This window comes from Pyxicephalus adspersus, chromosome 3 (genome assembly GCF_032062135.1).
Source record: "Pyxicephalus adspersus chromosome 3, UCB_Pads_2.0, whole genome shotgun sequence".
In the NCBI taxonomy this organism is placed as follows: Eukaryota; Metazoa; Chordata; class Amphibia; order Anura; family Pyxicephalidae; genus Pyxicephalus; species Pyxicephalus adspersus.
In genome coordinates, this window is record NC_092860.1 from 121586224 (window position 1) to 121608830 (window position 22607).

The 22607-nt window shown below is 34.1% G+C and overlaps 1 protein-coding gene across 2 annotated transcripts in view; it reads left to right on the forward strand.

The window, feature by feature from the left end:
• The window catches only part of SGCZ (sarcoglycan zeta), a 242182-nt gene that overhangs the window by 215009 nt on the left and 4566 nt on the right, over positions 1–22607 (forward strand). For both annotated transcript variants that reach the window (XM_072406195.1, XM_072406196.1), the window contains 2 exons: positions 10328–10400; positions 21171–21294. In XM_072406195.1, the coding sequence (XP_072262296.1) occupies positions 10328–10400; positions 21171–21294 (197 nt within the window). The remainder of the gene's footprint in view (positions 1–10327; positions 10401–21170; positions 21295–22607) is intronic.

The window sequence follows — 22607 nt, forward strand, 5'->3', positions numbered from 1 at the left end:
AGATATTTGCAGCAAACGTGTTCCACTAATGGTAAAGAAACATTGATTCCAAGTCATCTTTGCAGACGTGCCGTTTCACATGCAAGCTCTATCATTGAACAAGGCTGTCAATATTTTGGAATTACTGTAAATACAGTAAGGCAATAATCTTTTCTGATGAATAGTTCAGAAATACAATATTCTGACTTAAAGGATTTGCAGATCATGCAATTATTTGATGTGGTCACAGATTTGGTTTTCAGCAACTGTTAGTTCACTCTTTTTTTCCAAACAGTACGTGTATCATAAGTTTTTTCTTTGCTCTTTTATTACTTTTTGCAAAATAGTTGTGCATTTTAACATTCTAAAGAAGCAAGTGCCTTTTGCTTAAAAGATTTCTACTATTTGCAGTGAATCATTCCGAAACAGAAAAACTAGAAATTTATTGCTTTTGTTATCTTAAATTTTTCCAAAATTATTGGTAATAAAACAAGCCCATGGTGTAAATGTACAAATTGTTTCAATACAAAAGGGCTAAAAGGATATGAGAGCTGAAAAGGTTAAATAGCAGAAACATTATTGGGAGCAGATGATCAGCTCCTGAGCATTTAGATATGCATAAAGGCTCTCTGAAATCCAGCTTTCTAGAAGCAAGGGGATAAGTATTAAGCCTTTGAGCAAGGAGCTAAAGTGCCAAAATGAGCTTTATTTGTAATTAGGCCACAACCACTGTTGTAGAATAATTAAAAAAAGGAAACAATGGCATACTTACTATAATATGTATAGATATATCAAAAGGCTGAGCGCTTTTCTCCTTGTATTTCTTCATTCCTCAGTATGGGTCAAGGATGACCTTAACTTTGAGGAAAGAATTAAATGTATTCACCAGTGAGCAACAGAAGGATAGGGTGACCTAAAAACACAAGGGTATTTATTAGGGCTTGAAGAACAAAAAGAGTTCTGCATAAGTAACCTGCAAAAATGTGAAAGTCTTATAACTATAAACTGGCTACAAATACTTATAAGAACATTACTCACATGTAGTGCTGATCATTTATCTTGGAACTAACCGTTTTTTTTTACAGGATCATATGAGGATCCATTTCCATGTTTATCACACTTCAGATGGTTTACCTGGAGGGATTCTGACCATATCTAGTTTCAACCTAAACTATGCAATATTACAATAAAACATACCTGATAAACATTAACATGAAACATACCACAGGTATACACAATGGACGGTTTAGTGTACTAGATAATGTTTCCTTAGAAAACTGAATGTTCCAATTACCATAATCGAATATGGTAAAATAGCAATCAACCTAAATATCCATCACATGAAGAGGAATTTTAAATTACAAGATGTCTTGATATTTGTGAATTTAACAAGACAGATTAAAACTAGATGCCAGGACAACTGACACCCCTCTTTGTTTTACATACAACGCAATCAATGGGATGGGAGAAGCATGGTTTGCTTTCATAGCTGGAAGGGGCAGTTTGAAGGGAGTTCTTCAGAGTCTCGTCATTGTCAGGAATTCATTTTCTTCCTCCTTGTCTAGAGATGTCTTTAGGGTTCCTCATGCTTTACGTGTAAAGCTTGCTGCCACACAAACACTGTGCCCACTGGAGAAAAATGGCAATCTGTTTAATGGACAGCAGACTAATTTATCCCTGTGATTGTTTAAGGCAAAAAATACAATCTTTCCAATACAACTGGTCTTAACTGGGATGCAGCAGACCTGAAATTGTTTTTTCTTGCCGGTCCAACGTTGATGGTTTATGAAGTCTTGGTTTATGGCTTTTTCCAGGCAGGCCATAATTTATTGTGATTTTGTTTTTAGGCCATGTCAAAGTACGGTTTTTATATCTGGTTTATCAGCCTGATATGGCAATCCATTTCTCTCTGACAACATGTACATAACCATTTAATATGCTTTAGTATGCATGGTTTAATAATCCAACACAGCTTCATGGGGTCATCTGTTTCTCTAACTGCACCTTAAATAACATCGTTAACATGCAATCGTGTGCATATATTGTGCCAGGACACCCATTAGAATGCAGCATGCATGAGCCTTTTTTTGCCCCTGCAAAGGATCATTGCCTTGAACTTGATGGATAATTGAGGAGAACACAACATCATTTTACTCTCTAGTAATCATCATCTGCTCCATTAGTAAATCTACACTTTGATGTTTAGAAGCAAATTTAATGTCATCCTTTTTTAACATATGAAGAAAAGAAATATGTAATATCACAACACAATCCCAAAACTAAAATAATAAGTTTATGTGTAAAACGTAAAAAAGTAGTTAAAATAACCCCCATGTGAATTCCTGTACAATTATTGGGTAATGTATCTGCTAGCAGAATGTGTTACTTGTAACTAGGAAGCTCCTTAGTCTTTTACTTCCAATGCATTGATCTATTGCTCTCCATGACATAGAAAGCTACATCCGATGATGGGAAGCATGTATATCAAAAAGAAGCTGATAATGAAATATGCAATATGATGGTATAGAATGAAAGTAATCATGGAAATGTTCACAGTTGCCTTTTTCACATTCCCCAAATTACAGTCCCTAAACACAGAGTGTGACACCAAGTGAAGGAGGATTGTAACCTTTAGTAACACCAGAGGATTAGTGTGAATAATTTGACTTTTCTACACATCTAGGATCTGTTGATACAAACAGCACAGTACATATCATGCTACAGCACATTGATATATGTGGATTTCACAGAGTAATATATTTGATGTTCCAATCTGAAGTGGTTCCTGCCTAATTCATTATGGATGCAGAAACATTAACCAGACTATTATACAGAAGACCAATAGAATAATACTTTAAGGTGTTATTTTTAAGACTGTATAAATAAAAAGGTTTATAGTTTATGTTTGGGATCTTGATTGTAATAATTTATACACTCATGGTTTGAGATATAGAAAAAGAACAGAATATTGCGGAAAAAGCAAAAATACAAGGTTTACTTCCATTGTTTTTTTAAGTTTTTATGTTAAACCATCTTTGCAGTCACCTGAGTGCACATAATTTACTTGTTTATAATCTGAAAGATTACATTTACACTTATAGTATGAGGCTGATTTAGTAAAGCAGTTGAGCATCTTCATACAAATTTTGTAAATTATTTTCTAATCATATGAAGCAAATAGATGTTTACAAATATTATCTGTTCAATAATTAATAATTGGAGTGAATATGTACACAATTTGTGTGACAAATCTTAACTTCTTTAGTAAAAGTGGAATGAATGGGGAAGAAATTCTTCTTTATGCCCATTCTTTCTGTCACGGCTGTTCACACTTCTCTTTCTCCTCTTTTGCACCTGGCCATGCACCCCACATATTGCATATTGCATGTTATACATGTAATTATATACACTACATGTTTAGACCTCAGGTATTAATTTATTACTTGTAGCCTTGTGTACCTGGCCGAATCTATTATTACCTATGTTATTACCATTATTAGCCAGTATTTATATAGCGCCAACATATTACACAACACTTTACAAAGTCATTTGTCATATCACTAACTAACCCTCAAAGGGGCTCACAATAGAATAACATAGGAGTAATTTTTGAGAAAAAGACAATTAACCTAACTGCATGTGTTTTGAGATGTGGGAAAAAAATTGGAATACCTGGAGGAAACCCTCGCAGACAAAAGGAGAACCTGCAAACTCCAAGTAGAAAGTGTCCAGGCTGGGATGCAAATCTGTGACCCAGCGCTGCAAAAGCAAGTGTGCTAACCACTGAGCCATCCGTGCTGCTCATCTACATTTATTGACACCACATTTCAAGAATGGCTGTACAGCCATGTGCGGGGGGGGAATAGAACCAAGAGGCACCACCCTTTTGCTGGAGTATCTACAGCCATCCCTTAGGGCCCTATAAAGACCTTTAACCCAAAAAAAGAATAGGAAATCTTCTTTATATAGCTTACATTATATAGACCATATACCATAAAAATGATAATGTAGCGACAAAGTTAGTCATGGTTCCTGATATCTTTTCAGGTATGTAATCAGGTTTGTTTTTTTTAAGAATTCCCCTTTTTTTCTTCTCTGATTTGGCTTTATTAGCTATTACAGTCACCTCTCTCCTACATAGTTTACTCAAGGAACAATTGTGTTTCACCCTTACACACACTCCGATAGGAATACTTTAAATAGTAAAGCTATGGTGGCAACTTGAAGGTCTGAAAGTGGAATTTCCCACCATGGGCTTGCAATATGTTGCACTGGAAACTGCACCATCAAAAGAGAGAAATTCAGAAAATTATTGGATGTGGCATTCCAGCTGCTAGAGAAAAAACCCTCCAATTTCTCTGACGGACCCCCAAAACCATGGGGAAGGTCATTTATGTAGTACCCTTAACAGAAAACATCTGCATGATAGTAACTTAGTAAACTGAATATCATTCATTTAGGGCTTACATCCTCATCTTTTTATAATCTATGTCAATTTTATTTTAAAAGCAGTTAATTTCATATTCTAATTCACTGAAAACATGATCAAATCATCTCATGCATTATGAATGTGTTTTACAGGTAATATAAATAATTATTATAGAAAATAGATGTTAAAACTGTTTACTAAAAGAGAATTCATTAAATATGTTTTCTGTAAAATCCGTCAATAAATATTAAATTTATTTTGTCATCAGATTGTCAGAGATCACCTTTACAGTCTGTGTTACTTTTATTATGAGGTCATTTATTGATCATAATATAAATAATTCAGTCTTATCTTTTTTTAATAAAAATATTATTAAAATAATATTTGCATGCTTTGCCAAGATAAGGGACAAATAGCATTTACTTGACTTAAGGCAAAAGCCAATGATTTTAGGCAGTTACTAAGGTTACAGGATTTTATCTTAAAGCATGCAATTGCAGGTTATTGCATTTAAGGTAAACCTGTCACAAAACTGTGCAATACATCATCAGTTAATGATAGAAAAGGGGAACAAGCAGAAAGTACTAAAGAAATAGCATATCAAAATCATAGTAGATCAAGAGGCAGAAGTAGCTGATGCTGTAGGAAAATCTTGATTTTTTCTGTAAATGCTTGACCCCAATGTTTTTTTACACTTTACTATTGATGGAGGAAGCCAACAATCACATTGAAGCACCAGTAAGAAGGTTATTAGTTTGCAAATAGCAAACTCAATTTTTACATTAAAGTTGAGATTTTCATATGTCTCTATTTCATAATTATAGATATTCAACATGTCTACTTTACCAATCCATGCCTTTTACCAAGACTTGGAGTCAGACTTTTTAAAGAAATTATGGTAAAATCAGTCAACCAAATTAGTGTTTATAAGTCAAAAAATACAGGGCTGTAAAAGATAAGAATAGGTTCCCATGCCCTTCCTATGTTAGTACTGCCAGAACATAATTTACTGCTTATAATTGTGGTACCAGGTGAAGAAAAGTGTTAAAAACAGTGTTTATCTGATGAACCCATGAAATAGGTTTTAGTTCTTTAAAGAACCACTACTATAATTGGTTTATCCACAGCTCACAATACATAGTGTTGGTGGGCAGTGGGAAGAATGTATCTTACATTGCTGAGCATTGGAAAGAATGTCACCCTTATAGATAGCCAAAAAAGATCTTTGGTGCCAGTTAAACTGACCTGAGAGGCACAAATTGCTCATTGCTCAAGGAAGGTATAGCAATCGCTGGAGGAACCCTAGTTGAGAAACACTTATCTAGATAAATCATAGTCCAGAGGTTCCTATCACATAGGTTAGTTCTTCTGCCAGTATTTAAGATTAGTGTGTTACTCTTGGCTTACACATGCAACTTGACCTTATTGTTCATGGGGTGAAAATGATTGTATCATATGCAATCAGATAATAAACATGTTTATATAATTTATTCACTCTCAGCATTGTAGATAGTTTCATTGGAGGGGCACAGTCAATATGCAGTATTTACTGGATAGGCATCTAAAGCAATAAATGGGTTGACGAATGTGTCTGGGATGGCTTTGAATTATATATATTTAAATGTTTGTAATTTTTCTGTAAACCCTTCCTACTATCTGTATATAAATGTCTCTCAGCATGATGACACATGCTGGGGATATGTTTATAAATCCCTTTTTCCTTGATCCTTTAGGAAGCATTAGCAGAAACTTTGCTCTACTGGTTGTTCCCAATCCTGAATGGCAGTCCGGGTCCCCACTGGTGTTTGAGAACAAATTAGAGAGCATGTGATTACTATGTCAGGAATGGCATAGGGGTCACATGCAGGCTGGAGGCCATATTTTTGTATTGCCTTCTGCAGTGCCATCTGTCTGATATATTTATGTTCAGCTACAATTACAGAACCCAATATATATTCAGAATATTGTTTCCTGTGTTCTAGTAATGTTTTTATTAAATCAGCCCCTTTGTGTTATAAAAAAGCTGCAGCTTAGATCACCAGTTTTTTTTTCATCTATACCCTCGGTGCACACCAGTCAACATTCTGTAATGCTTTGACAGGGAGATTACTCAGCAGAGACTGGTAATAATTATAAAATGCATGCTATTTCTGTCAGCAATGGACTATTTAAAATTCAGATTAATGGAAATCTGGATTTTTTTTGAGTTTGGCACAATATAATTATGTTTATGCAAATTGCAATGTTGTATGAATGATTTTAGAAGCTATTGACGTTGCCTTATGTCTGAAGTTGTTGAAAATAAAAGGAAAAAACCCTTTTCCAAATTATTATTATTATTGTAGGCCTGATTTTTCACTCAGCAGTATGACAAATTGTATAAAAAAGAAGTAAAATTAGCCACACAGCAACTTTCAAAAGCTTTTTACAGTTTTAAAAATATAAAAATGCTATTGGAGCATTAGTTATGCATTATTATGTGGGATACTGGGGCAACTTTAATGGGCCTCACCCTAAGAATGAGAAACTAATACCTCTGCTAATATTTTCTACAGGAACAGTGCTGTATTCCAATCTTCTGCTCTGCTGCACACAAGTCTGTCAAGTGACTTATTGCTTCACATTTATGCACTTAACAAGTTTCAAGCAGTATAGTACAGATACTGCTTTTCTTTTCAAGAGCATTATTCCTGTGTTACTTACACTAAATAAAGTGGAGAGACATAAAGCTTGTTTCTGTCTCCAAAACAGTAAAGCATTTTAGGTTCTTCAGGCATTTGGAAGCATTCAGGATACGTATCAGGGAATGAATGCTAGAACTACTTTAACTCCAGCTAACTGCTTTAGATAATTCTAACTGATACTTATGAATAGAATAAAGTATTCTTATAAACTTATAAAGTAGAATAAAGTTATGAATAGAAAAAAGAATAATTAAATACTTTACACTCAAATGTATCTTTAACTGTTTCAGTGAAAATTATAGTTAATATAGAGTATATTTAATTTATTTAAGTGAAGTCTGGCTTATATTGATGGTGGAAATATTTTAGGTGGTTTTGAGGGGTTCCAAGTTTGAGAGACATAATTTTTCCAATGTAAGTGTGTTTTCCAAGTCTTCAGAGGTCCTATAATTATGCTACATTCAATAATTTTAGTGTGATTTATTAAAATTTTGAGTATTAAATGTTTTTTGACTAATGAAAAATAAACCACGAAAATTCAACATACAGGTAGGCCTGACTTAAATAAAGTTCTCCAAGACTGGAGAAGATAGACTATCATGGGAGAACCTGGGTGATCAAGCAAAGCCCTTATTAAAGGATAATTCATTTAGCTAAGTGAATTTGGTGTACACAATTGGATGGTTGAAGTCAGCAGAGCTTCATATTGTTTACTTAGCTAAGTGCAATATATTTTTCAATGGGATAATTCACTTTGCTACCTGAACACCCTGTATTCCTATATTAGATCAACCCAGTTAGCTCAACCCTTTGGCTGTGAAGCTACAAGATTCATAGGAGGGGGAACATCAGCATACCCACTGCAAAAACTAATGGATCTAAACATATGGACTTACCTTTTGATTTTAAGAAGGAAGTTAGAATGGGGGAAATGATAATGTTTGCTGCATCACAATAACTTCTGACAATGTGGGGTTTTTATCCTGATTAACGTCTCTAGAGTTTTTAGCAAAAATTTGAGTTCTGTTGCTAAAAGCAAATTGTTTACCAAACACCAAAAAAATAGCCAGATTTATTCATGCCCAGTAGAAGTCTGCAATTATCAAAATGACCATTCTTTAAATGCCAGCACATAAAACTTTAAAAAAGATTGACTTCAGAATTAGAGGATCATAGAATCACCAGAACTTGTAAAGTGACAAAAACTTTGCCAGGTTAGACAGTTCTCTATGTCTGCTGTACCATGCAGATTCAAGCTGTGGGGCGTGATGTAATGTGGATGTTTCCTTGCTGTACATTTGGCAGTGTAACACCATTTAAACACCTTTTGTATGCCACAGGATTCATAGTGTTCTTGTTGACCATGTTCAACCTTTTTTCCCCAAATATATATTTTAGTAGCTGCTTTAAAAAGAAGAATATTGCATTTACACTTCTAAAACTAATTAACAAATATATCAGTGACTTCAGCCAGCACAGCATTCTTCTCTCTATCCAACAGAGGATATTTAGGACAAAACAGAACACATGAATGTGGCTAATAAGTCTTTTTTGTTTAAAATGTATGTAAAGCTATACCTATTTTATAGAGATTTTAGTTCACCTCCTGTCCTGGATTTAATAGACCTCAAAGTTAACAGAATTCCAAAAACAGCTGTCATAGGTTCTCATTGAAGAACTTTCTTTCACCTCTTACTCTATTTATAGTTCAGAATTCAGCATGCTAGGATTTCCTATTCCATTATGTATCTGTGAAAATGGTCAACAAGGCCAAACAGATTGGCAAATATCCCCAGGCAGAACACAAAGCACAAAGAAAAAAAAATGTTTTTTGAGCAAGAATATTTAATATAATATATATAATATAAAGTTGAGATATGAAATACAAATTAATATGTATTCATTAAAAGTATTTACAGGTTTATTATAACCCTGTAAATACATGACAAATAAATGAATACATATTCTAAATTTCACAGAATAAGTATCTAAATTCCAAGGTACCAGTCTCTCGTTTTCTAAGCCACACCTATGCTTATTTTAGGAGAGGAAGGGTAAACATTATATACTATACATATTGCATATGAGCCAATAAGGAAAACGCCAACAAAAAAGGAGACCAGGGGTTTAGTACTGTGATTTGCCTTTACTGTCCAATCTCATACTAGGACTTGGAATGTGACTAGGCTGTATCACTATACTGCTGTAGAAAATTATCAGATGACCAACTTAACCTTTGCAATGTGATAAGGTTGTATCAGGACAGAATAGCCAGGACAACCAGATTTGAAAATCATTTTGCAATTACAACAATTTCCTATATTTTTGTTTATACTGGTAGTTCCTGAGTTAAGAACATCCAACATACAGACTACTCCTAGATACGAACGGAGCTTATGTGCAGGACGGAGGCTTGAAGGGGGGAAGGGGCAGTTTGCCTGGCTTGCAGAAGAAGTCTTTTGCCAAACACAGCTGAGGTTGTGGGTGATCTTAAGAGCTGAGCTGTTCTGCAAACTCCTTAATGGCCAAGTCAAAATCTGCAGTTGTTTCTTTTTGCATAGCAAAGCACAGATTGCTTCAAAAAGTAATGTGAATGTGTAGAAAAAAATCAGAAGAATGTGTTTTTTTGGGATTAACTCACAGTGAGGATTTTATACAGTAACTGACACCATGCTGCCTAATAATGTGTTAAGACAAACATCTGTCCTCATTGCATTTATTAAAATAATGTACCTAGTCTGACATAGAAATTCAATAATCTTAAAATTGATAATATAAAAAAAAAAGTTTTTAACAAACTTAATTGCAATTTTCTACATTTCTCTGCTTTGAAGAAAAAAAAGTTTATTTTTCTACTTTCTATGCAGACTGATTCTAGAATGGGAAGGTCAGATTGATTATAACCACCCAGTATACCTTTGCAGTTTTGATAAATAAAATTGCTTTGTCTGCCTCCCATTAGACGTAGTTAACCCTTTGGGAATATCCTAACAAAACTTTCTATTGCAGGGCATATATACAATTTATTGTTTATCTTAGTAATGATCTCTTAGTAAATCAATTAGCCATTTACACAAACAAGAAATTGGAGGTATTCCATATACCTACAGTCTACAGAATGCAGGTTGCCATATTGCATTAATGCATTATTGTTGTTGTGTAGCAAGTGTATATGCTATATTCTTTTGTGCAAAAGTGGTGTTTACTTTTAATACGGTAACATTTCTTTTTTTAGGAACAGAAGGAGCTGTATTTGGACATTCTGTGGAGACACCGCATATAAGAGCTGGACCTTCACAAGACCTCAGGTATATTAGCAAATGATCAATAAAGCAATACATGTTGTAATTATAGGATATATGAATTTGTTTTCTAATAAACAGGTAAGCCTGACTACAGCTTTTACTTTGTGTTTCTTACAGCCTGTTGTGGTAAAGGGTCTGTAAAGGTGACCGTTTTCCTGCTGTTCTTGCTGTCATACTTCTCATATATGAGTTATGTTATGTTTAACCTTTGAGCTATCTATTCTGCCTCAGTCATGCTGTAAATCACACACTAAATAAATAGAATGTCACATAGTTTAATACAACCTGACATCTCAATGATTACAGAAAACCTTTACTATAGATTTTAGGAGTTTCCTGGGATATTACATATAGCAGTGTAATGTGGAATTTTATGCATTTTTAACCATGTAAAAGTTTGTTATTATATAACATATTCTTAAAGTATTAATACATTTTCATGCTTTTCCTTGAACCAATTAAAATTGGTAAACCATGATGTTGCTTGAGTGAATTAGTAAGATACATTTTTAATGCTAAAATTTCTAATTAGTCTAAAAACTTATATTGTTGGCAATATGTATATAATTGAATTGCTATAAATGGTAATAAACACAACACTGTAATCTGTTATTATTTTCTCTAAACTGCTAAAACAGATTCATATTTCACAATATATTATTCAGTTTTGCTTGTTTATTTATTTAACTATCCCAAATTAATTTCTTCTATTCACAAGTTTCTAAGATCACAAGTTTTAAAAAAAAATCAATGATAAAAAATGTTTTATAGGTTTTCTTTTTTTACATTTTACTAATTAAAAGTGAAATATTTGTTCTTTCCTTACTCCACATTCAGGTCAGTACAGAGTAAGATTCAGATTATGTGGGTTTATGGTTTCTATTTCCTCATAAACCAGAATAATGTGTTGCCTCCAGTGTGGCAATGCTGTGCTTGGTGTTATAACATCACACAGATATCACATCACAAAGGTAAACTCTTGTAACAGTTGGTGCCTCCAGCACCGGTCTATCAAATCACAGGCTGGATTCAGGTCACATCATTTGTAGTAATGGTGCATGAGTTTAACCTTAGTACTTATACACTACCAGATAATAAAATGAAGCTAAAGCCAATTTTTTAAATTTTATTTTGGATAGAGTCCTATTGAAGAGATTTCCCTTTATGTGCTGTCTTATAGAGAGGCAATGAAAGACTATTTCTATAAAACCTAAACAGTTTTTATTGAAACAACTGGCCCCATTAAAAGATTCTAATCTATATACTGCATGTTAATATTATTATTAATAATTAATATTATTATTATTTATGAATAATAATAATAAAACAAATAATAGTTATATAGCGCCAACATACTATGCAGCGCTGTACATTAAATAGGGGTTTCAAATGACAGAGAGATACAGACAGTGACACAGAAGGAAGAGAGGACCCTGCCCCGAAGAGCTTACAATCTAGGAGGTGGGAGAGGTATCACTCAATAGGAGGGCTGAGGGTATGATCACACAATAGGATCATGGGCACACAATATGTTCATGGGCAACCTAAAACCACAAATTTTTGTTTCACTCTTACTGTCAGAAATTACCTTGACAAACAGAGAGAAAAAAAATCCCCACTCGGGGTCAAAATTGACAGCAATTAAAACGTTCCTTATTTTTTTTAAAATTGGAGCTGTAAATATAATAAATGTATACTAAGCTGAAAGTTTATTCTATAATCATTATACATTACATCTTTATCCCCTCTATCTCCTTTTGGGGATTACCATGGAACCACACCTTTTAATCCTAGTAATAGTTAAATTAACAATGTACAATACAGAACAGATATATATACCGATGCTATAAAATTTAAAAATGCAGCTATGTGGTAGTCAAAACAATTTAAATAAAGTCACAATTAATAAAACGCCCAGGGTTAATCATCCATCCAGCCTGCGGAAATGCCTAGAAATCACATCTGCAAATCAAAATGCTCGAAATAAGGGTAAGTATCCTTCATACTAATAGCAATGCTCAATATCACTCAATAATTATAGAACAGAATACATCTCTTTATAGTATCCTTTGTATACAGCTCTAGTAATGAACTGTAAATTAAAAATAGGTCTTGCAACATTTCTTCAAAATGGGTTTACCCCATTTATTTACATATCACAACCACAAAGCACTGTGATACAACACATAACTATTAAACCAGATGATTTGTGATTTAGAGTAGCAAAACATTACCTTTACCAGCTTTCAAATAACACTTACGAATTATCAATCTGGAACCAACACTTTTTGGCAACAATTTTAGGCAGATTTTATTGGCAACCTTTTCCCTATGTTTCTGTAAACTGCTGAATACATCTCTCAGGAATTTGCAGATTACAGCGCAAAGCACCAAGTTACATTATAAGCAGCTGTTTAAATGAAATGAATGTGTATTACCTGGTATTGTACTTATGTTTACTGAACTGGCAGCTAATTCTTTGGTCCTATATTTTCTGCTGTAAATCTAAAAGGATCTGGGGTGATGCGTTGCAGCCACTCTTAATATAGCACCAGGTTCATTATTGTAATTATCGAATTTGACAGGCTGTCAACTTTTTTAAAAAATGAAGCGCACTCTTTAAAATTTAAACTTCTTCAGTTTCCACAGAAAGGAATAGATGGATCATTTGGAGGCTTTATTAGCATTAGAAATATAACTTTAAAAATGGCAACCTTAAATACAAATAAAAGTCCAACAACATCACTTTAACTATTTTTAGATTTTTACAGAGTGGAAAAACAAGGAGGCATTTGTATATTTCTCTTGCAAAAAAAAAGGGTCAACTGGCAAATCAGTTCCAGGCATTTTTGTTCCAGCAACTACACACTACTGGGCAATAAAAAGTTCATAGTTTTCTATTAGTCATGAGAAAATTGCATTAAATGCAAATTATCCATACTAAAGGATATGAGTAATGGATGTTTATAAGGACACACTGACATATGTGCATTGCAATAATTCTATTAATTTGTAATAGAAACTCAGAATTCTTATACACCACATTACAATGCATAGATGTGAACAAAGCTTGTGCACATATCTTTTTATTTGTGTTGTGGTGCATGGACAACCTATTGGCTGCCTTACCATGCGTGTCAATGTAAAAAAAAAACCTCAGTGGCACTGGAACTCATCCTAAAAAAATTCTTATTGTTACCTTTATATGATAGGAAAAATATGCAAATAACAAGATGAAGATTGACTATGAGTTTTTACATGGAGATAAGATCTTTAAAGTGTACCCCAATTTTGTTTAGATATACTGGGAGAAGAATATAAATTCTGTAATTTTCTTTTTTTTTTACTTCTTGTGCCACATACATAACAAGAAGTAAGAAACTAGGTAAACGAAAATACTTTTTTAACAGTTTTCTCCAGAACAAACACCCCTATGGGAAGATTTACCCTCTTATTTTAGTGAAAACTCAAAATTATTTTGGCCACCAAGAAAAAGGGTTGCCTTTATTTTCAACACCTTTTCTTATTTTTTTTTGCCATGGAAATATGTGAAACTAGTAAAAACACCAAATACAAAATACTAAATATGCAATCAAAAAGCGTAGATGTGAACAATCAGAAAAACATTCACACTCAACACAGAATTGTTTCCTATATGATCTGGTAGAAATTTGAGATATTTTTCTGGTAGAAAATCATAACTTGCCATATACTTTACTCCTTTTGTACCAATCAGTCATTGGTAAAAAATTGAAAGGAAGTCTACCTTCCAAACTGATCATTCCAGTAATTTCCACACATTTGGCCAAATTTTATGCTTGAAAAAAATAACACAGTGAAAAAAGAACTTCTTTTACCGTGAAGGACAAAATGTTTGCTTATCTATTATTCATGATGGTGGGAACAGAAATGTCAGCCTAGCACAAACATTGGATTCACTTCATATTATTTTTTTTAGATTTTACCATATTGGCAATAACATGTCATGCGTCATGCAGTATGCTTTAAGTTAGGTATTATATGCTTAAAGTTATGCATTACATTGCAGGTACATTAGAACTAATTTTAGCAAAAGAACTAAGATTTAGCTATGTATATATCGAAAATAAGTATAATTGAAGATACATTTGTGTACTTCACCCAAACTGGAGAGTATTTTTTTAATTCAACCAATCTGTTTAATGCATTGATTGATCAAAACATGTTTCATGTTAGCATTTTATTCAAGACCTATTTTATAGAGATTGTTCAAACAAGAATTTTTTTAGTAAATAGGAAGGTGAGAAGGCTAAATCATGACATCAGGTGATATTTATTTATTATTAGGCATACTTGTCGATTATGGCAAAAGTTTACTCATGTGTCTGCCTTGGACACCCAATGGTTGATTGTGTTTTTAGAGGTTAAAGAAATCTTTGCTCGGACTGACATACTCGTTGACGAAGATGGAAAAGTGTTCTCTGGGTGCTAACTGTTAATAGGCCAGGCTATTGTTTTCTGAAAAAAATGTGCAAGTTATTTTATAAGCACAACAAAAAAGTGGAAAAAAAAAGGGTGCGCAGAAGGGGCATTTTTTCTATTAAGGGAAAGAGATGCCGATCTCACCCAAGCGCAGTGAGATCGGCTTTCTTTTTTTCCCCTTTACAGCGGGCTACATCACTCGATCTCACACCTGTGCAGTGCAAGATCAGGTATTGTGCCAAGAAGACCGAGGAAGATGAAGGAAGATAAGAGTGGATATGGAGACGCCCGGCGCAGGGGAATTCCAGGACATTGCGGGACCAAATCTCAGAAAGGACCAGCGCCACCGAGGGACCTGCAGGATTAAAGGTGTCATTTTTTTGTTTTTGGTTTAGTTCCACTTAAAGTAAAAATCTGCAGCAGGTTCAGTATAATTGTTTTAATAACAGTTATTACAATAATCCCATTTGTTGGAGTAGCCATCCATCTATTTTCATTTGTTATTACAATGTGCTTAATTTTATTTACCTTATTTCCTCAAATAATATATGATAATGTTATCATTATATCTGATCTCCAGGTAAACAGCTAAATTTACCTATAACAATATTTTACGAGGCTGTTTTACCTGTCAAAACATTTGTATTTCTGTGGTCCATTTCTAAGATTTATGCGGGTCTTTCACATAGCACATCCAAATCAATGGCATCACTTACAGTTAAGAAATGCAGTAATGACCTGTCTTCATTTCTGAGTTTCTGACTAGAGGGAGAAAGAGCAGCAGAACACTGGGCAGTCCATGTGCCTACTTGTTTTGCTGTGTCCTGCTATAAAACATACTTCTTGATAAGGTATCTGCATGCAGCACACCTGATATGTTGTCAGACCAAGGTAAGTTTAGGTACTCACACCAATTGCATCTAAAAATGAACTAAAAAAGGAACTGATTTCATGAAATAATGATAAAATAAAAACTGTACTTTTAGCATGAATATCCTCTCCCCTTTGACATAAAGGAACCCTCCCATTTATCACAGAATTGTCATTACCAACATCCTGGTGTTTTCTGCCTGCCCGGCACTGCCTCTTTGTTTCAATAAGTTTGCCAAAAAAAAAGGATAAAGGAGGTTTAAAATAAATTAAAAAAAACAGGGGAGCACATCCATTTTACCAGTGTTCACTTTCCCAAACCAGGATAGTGTACCTTTACCGTAAGATTGGAAGTTCTAAGAAAGACCATTTTATAGAAAAATCTACCGCAAGGTTTTTGCAAAGAAGGACGATAATGCTGCTTAGTGTAGTCAGTTTGCTGATTGTATCCTTTTACTTGTATGATTTCCAGATAAGAAACTGCAACAAATTCAAAGAATTTTTTTTTCTTAAGAAAACAATGAGGCATGATGCCAAATGTACTGAAACATACATTTGCAGTTTGCATACACTCAAATTGAATTTCATCTCATCATCTAAATATGTTCCAGGTGCATCAAAACAGATGATGTACAAAGCATTGCAGTTTTGATATTTCTTTTTTAGCTTTCATACAATATTAGACTGAAAAACAAAGAACATTATTACAAGGCATCACACAGAAAGTAGTATACCTGAAAACACCACCAAAGCAGTTTATGGTTCCACAATCCCAATTATTAAGTAAGCAAATGCTCAATAAGGGTGAATATTACTCAATATCAAAAATGAGAACATGTTGCCAGCTGACAATTGATTTAGATCAATGAGTGGAACCTCCAGGGAAACCTGACAACTGAAAGAAAGTTAAATGCATGGAAAGTAGGTATCAAGCAGTAAAGATAAATATTAGCTCTCTGTCTTGGCACCTTACCTGAAATGGTAACACCTGGAATAGTAATTATAGAGTTAATAATTATCTTTATTGTTTCATATTCAAAGATAAAGAACACCGTAATTAAAATTGGAGGAAACGAGTACTATCTTGATAAGTTGTGCATTAAGATGGAAAATATAAAAATAGGAGAAAATGAGCAGAGGAAAAAAAAAAAACAATCCTATTCCATCCCTCATTTTTAGTCTATAAAAAGGTTCTTTAAGTGGGGGTGGACTAATGTTTTTTTCATACTTTTGCAAAGCAAAGCAATAATGAGTTGCTGTTTTTCTAAATTTCCTCCATGCTAACTCTGGTAACTTGCAGATCATACTTTTTCTTAAATGAACTCTAGAATGACGGTCTTTTTTCCCTAACTCTTCTCTTTCTGCAAGCACAGTGCATAAAACAATTAGCAGAAACTTAAGCATTTTTTACCTGTGATGTCATAACTCCCGGTTATTTTCTCTGGAAAGTCCTTGGGTGACGGAGAAAGGACCTGTAAGGTGGAAGAAGATTTGTAGATGGTGACAAAGAAGTTTTTTCTCCTCTACTACTTTTTCCATTGCTCAAATGCTGCTTCTTTTTTTATGGATTTGTGTTCCCATATTAAAAAAGCAAATTATAACTTTTTTTCACATATGGAATTATTAAAAAGGTAATAGCTACTTGGATTCCTTTAAAATAGGGGTCGGCAAACTTTTATGGCCATTAGGCCATTTATGGGGTGAGCAGGAGTACACTAGGGCGGACTCTAAATCCTACCCTTATGGCTCTACCCACCACCAGGGAACACCCCCTGAAGTGAAATCCCTCTCCTCCGTATGCATTGCGGAGGAGAGGGATTTACCTTCAGGGAGCTTTCCCTATTTACTGCGCCGGCAGAATATCAACACCGACCGCAGTAAAAAGGGGAGCAACAGCAAGGAGGCGGCACCAAAGCTCTGGTGGCTCCAGCTCTGTTAGTTTCTAACGCCCCCTGGCAGATTAGGCCGGCATTAGGCCGGATGGGCCAGGGGGCATTAGGCCGCAACTACTGGCTAGGTCGTATCTGGCCGACCCCTGCTTTAAAGCATGTCCAAAAAGTTCTGGTGCATTGCTAGTGTCCCTGCTAGTATCAAAAGTCATGAATTTAGGACTGTCTATCAAGTTTTTAAAGGATGTAAAAACTGAGCCTTGGAGGAGTCTTTGATGGCTTTTTAAAAGTCTTATTGTTAATAATGAAAATTCTGTGTCGTGCATATACTGGACATGCAAAGGTTTGCATTTGGAAAGAATTACAGAATGTTAGAACCGATGAAATAAATATTACTAAATTATTTACTTTCACAAATTATTTAGTTTCATCAAAGCTAAACATAACCAAACTTTACTTTTCAGTTCTGAACCCATGACCATAGGCATAACAGGTAATACACTGAGGCCATTGCACTAGACCATTCCAGTACACCATTGCACTAGAGGAGATCATTCTGCACCAAAAAAAAATGGATTCCTATCAATAATGATACAAGTTTCAGGTTAGATTAATGGCATAGGGCTTGATAACTTGTAGTCCTTCAGACAGAAAATGGGGCTGTATTTTCTAATGCTTCTTGAGTGTAAGTGTGCTGGGAAATAGGACTATTCCCTTTCATAACATAAGGGAACTTTCCAGAAGTGTGTAAGGAAAATTCTGTATTTAAGCTTTACAGATCTTTAAGGTAGATCTTTAAAAATAAAAAGATAGAGCTAGAGTTCTCCCATATAATTACATTATATTTAATTTAAATAAAATTCACCAGCAATATCTATTTAAACAGGTAAACACAAGTATTCTTATATTCTCTCCAATCAGTTAGGATCCATAAAAATAATGAAGCAATAGCAAAGTCTCTTTGATTAGTGAATAAATTAAGGAGAGGCCATGTTAATTACATCCGTTCTTCAGGTACAGCTTTTAATTACCATAATTGCTTATTTACCAACAGATAATATTTACGAAGCAGACAAGGCAAGCAGTTTCATGTTGAAAATAGTAGCCTTTATCACCCCTTTAATATGAAGGTAAATTATTTTGTTGTTGTTTTTCACCCCGGAGGCCCATAGAGAAAAGACAGAGATCACATTTAATAGCTTTTTTTCTTACATGTCAGTGCAAGTGACATTGTTAGAGGATGCCAGTGACTTTCAGATAATTACTGCAAGATAATCCTAAAAGCTAATGCTGGGCATAATGAGATGGAAATTGTTCATGCAGAAAGGAATGGATAGGATACTTAAAAAAAAAGAAAATAGTGGGTTTGATTTACTAAAGGAGTTTGGGATGTTCACTTAGCAAAGTGAATTATTACTCTGCAAAGCGTAATTTTAACTTAGTGAGTATGGTGAAAACTCACTTTTTATAAAAATACACAATCATTTAAATGTAAAAACATAATATGCACATGATTGAATGGCTAAAATTAGCAGAGCATAACCAGAGCCAACAAGTAAAAGTTCTCAGGCAAAGTGATGCTTCACAGTCCAAACTTCTTCAGTAATCCAACCCCAATGTAAGAATCACATATTCACAAAACATATATTTATTTTTTAGTGTTTAGAACTAATTTCTATTTTTTTTTAATAAAAAAAACGTAACTAGTCTGTTATCATGCACCAATTTTTTTATGTACTTTACAGACTATTTTCAGGTTGCTCAACGAGTACGAAAAAAACTTTAAATATGAGCTGCATGTTTTTTCATTTGCTACAGTGAAACAGTTTGCAGTTCTATCATTGCTTATGATCATTTCTACTCCAGTTTCATCGTACTGAGACTGAGTACTGAAAAGAATGGTTGGCCTTATATGATAATACCTGAAAGGAGAATGGTATAATTGTCTATATTGCTGGACAAAGGTTCAATGTCACAAAACTGGGAGAAACAGATTCATTGGTTGCTGTAATTGTATACAGGAGTCAGTGATTTTTTTTGTTCTTTTTTATTATCTTATATTAAATGCAATTGTATAATTATACCAGACATAATTGTAAAAGACCTGAGGAAATTCAAGGAGAAGTATATTGCAGTGCAGAAGGGGATCAAGATGGTGACTTACCACTACCCTTGTCCCTACAAGTACTTGCACCTACAAGTTTTATTGACCTTTTCACACAGAAGCTTCTCTTACACATTTAAGATCCAGCACAAAATATTTTTTAAAATGGTCTGAGCCTACTTTATTGAAATAGTTACTGGGTTCTTGCAAAGCAGCAGCTATTAAGACAATGAACACTTCTGAATATGCAATGTACAACAGAACATAATTAGTGCATGGGTCATGAGTAATTAATGGATTGAGAGCATGAGTGCAAGGGTCTTTAATATACTGAGTTGGATGTCAGGGGTCAGTGACAGAAAGTGCAGCGGTCAAGGGTCTGTAAGCTACGAAGTTCTTGGGTTTGGGAATTGTAATGCAGAGATTCCAGAGGTGAGGGATATTTAACACAAATAGTTCCATGAACACAATAGTAACACAAATAGAGATCCATGGCGCACAATGTACAGGTATATATTATGCTCAGGGGTATGTTACACACAAGAGTCAGATAAAATTAGATAATAAATGTTTAAAAATAGTATTGTATTATCCATCGTACTATTTATAGGAACTAGTTTCAGAAAAAAACTGGAGCTCTTATAATGAAGTTCTGTGCACACACAAATTGTCCTTACAAAGCTTTTATTCAGAAAATCCTGTATCCAGAAGTTTCTCTTTCTCCTCCATGTTTCCTTGCTGTCATGCTGGTCTTCTTTTTTCAAAACTGAATAACTGACCCAGAACAATTAGATAACTTTGGACCAATTCTCCAACTTTTCTGTATAGTGGATGTGGGTCATGGACTCTGAAAGTAGTATATTATAGTCTTGAGATCAGCATAATGTCAAGTCAACCAGCATGTACAATAATTCAGCAATGACAAAGCCCCCTTGTTACCATTTGCCAGGTTCAAAGCCACTTAAAGCATAACAAAGTTGTAAGCAGGTATAGTATACAGTCAGCTAAACATGCTGGCACTTCATTGCAGACTTTATGTTTATTATATGATTTTGATTGGGCAATTTCATGTTTGCTATTGTTTGTTTAAAATATATAATACATAATTACAGTGTAAAAAATGCAAAATATATTTGCCTTATTACTTGATATTATTAAACAGTATTTAGATAGCACCAACATATTATGCAGTGCTGTACATTAAATAGGTTTTGCAAATATCAGACAGTGACATAGGAGGAGAGGACCCTGCCCTGAGCATACAATCCAAGAGGGGGGGAAGTATCACACAACAGATGAATATCAAAGGATCAAAATAAAAATAGAAATTAATTTGCTGTTGCACTTGTGAAATAATTTTATCTTCATGTTCTATAATTTCTACAAAATAATACGGCATTAAATATATGTTCATTAAAATTTTGTGTATTTTTCATTTTTAATTTCCAGACTTGAATCTCCAACAAGATCTTTAACCATGGAGGCACCAAAAGGGGTTCAAATTAGCGCTGTTGCAGGGGAATTCAAAGCCAGTTGCAGAAAAGAATTACATTTACAGTCCACAGATGGGGAGGTATTTACAAACAGTTTTTTACATTTCCTTTATACATGTTTTTTAGTACATTAAACTAAGCTATAGAATAGGAACAATGATACCTAAAAGTCTACCATTTACAGCTAAGTTAATCAGCAGGTAATATATTACATTATATTATGTTCAGCAAGTACTAAGCTGTTAAAGCCATATTTAATGTTGTGCACTGATGAGAGCTACAAAAGGAAACTCCTGTTTTGATTATATCTGTAATATGAACGGAGAAATGAGGAGCATGTACATTTTTTTTACTGTAGGAAATTTTTGCAAAGTCTACATGATAATGCAGATGATAGGAAAGACTAGTTATTACAAAACAGGGGGTATGCGGTATGCATAATTTATACAAGTTTGCTAGGTTAACATAGGTTGTAGGTCAAGCTAGTTTTGAAATATCAATTTGTATATTTTTAAATGGCTCAAACATATAAAATATTATTTCTTTTAACTGAAACCCATGGACCTCATTTATTACATTATGTAGTTGAATTAACACAGAGGGGGTTAGGCTGTTTACTTAGCAAAGTGATTTTTCACTTTTCAAGGGATAATTCTCTTGCCATGGAAAATGTGGTGAAAATTCACTTTGCAAAGAATGCTGAAACACATGCAAGGAGCTGCATGTATGTGTATGTGTGTGTGTATATATATATAAAATATATATATATATATATATATATATATATATATATATATATATATATACAGGTAGTCCCCGAGTCAGGGACATCGGACATACAAACGTAGTTTCCCTGCTCACTCGTGTGCCGGACCCAGACTTGATGGGGTGGGGGGGGCAGTTCCCATGACTTGCAAATGTCTTTTGGTAAACATAACTGATGTTGTGGGTGATCTTAAGGGCTGAGCTGTTCTGCTACCTTCTTGTAACTCTATAATGACCAAGACAAACTCAGCAGTTGTTTCTTTTTGCTTATCAAAGCACAGCTTGCTCTAGAAGTTAATGAATGTCTAGGCTCTATAAAGTATAAAGTTTTTTGTTTGTTTGTTTTGCTTTGTTTGTGATGAACTCACAGTAAGGATTTTATACAGTAACTGACACCATGCTGCCTGCCCACCCTCCTCATCCTCTTCATCAACTCCATCAAGTTATCAACATTGTTTAAAGCTGTACTGTATTTAAAAGTGTTTAAGCATTTACTGTGCATGCACAGAAAGGTAAAAATAAATAATATGTTAAGACAAACATCTGTCCTAATTGCATTTATTAAAATAATGTACCTGTTCCGACTTACATACAAATTCAACTTAAGAACAAACCTACAGTCCCTATC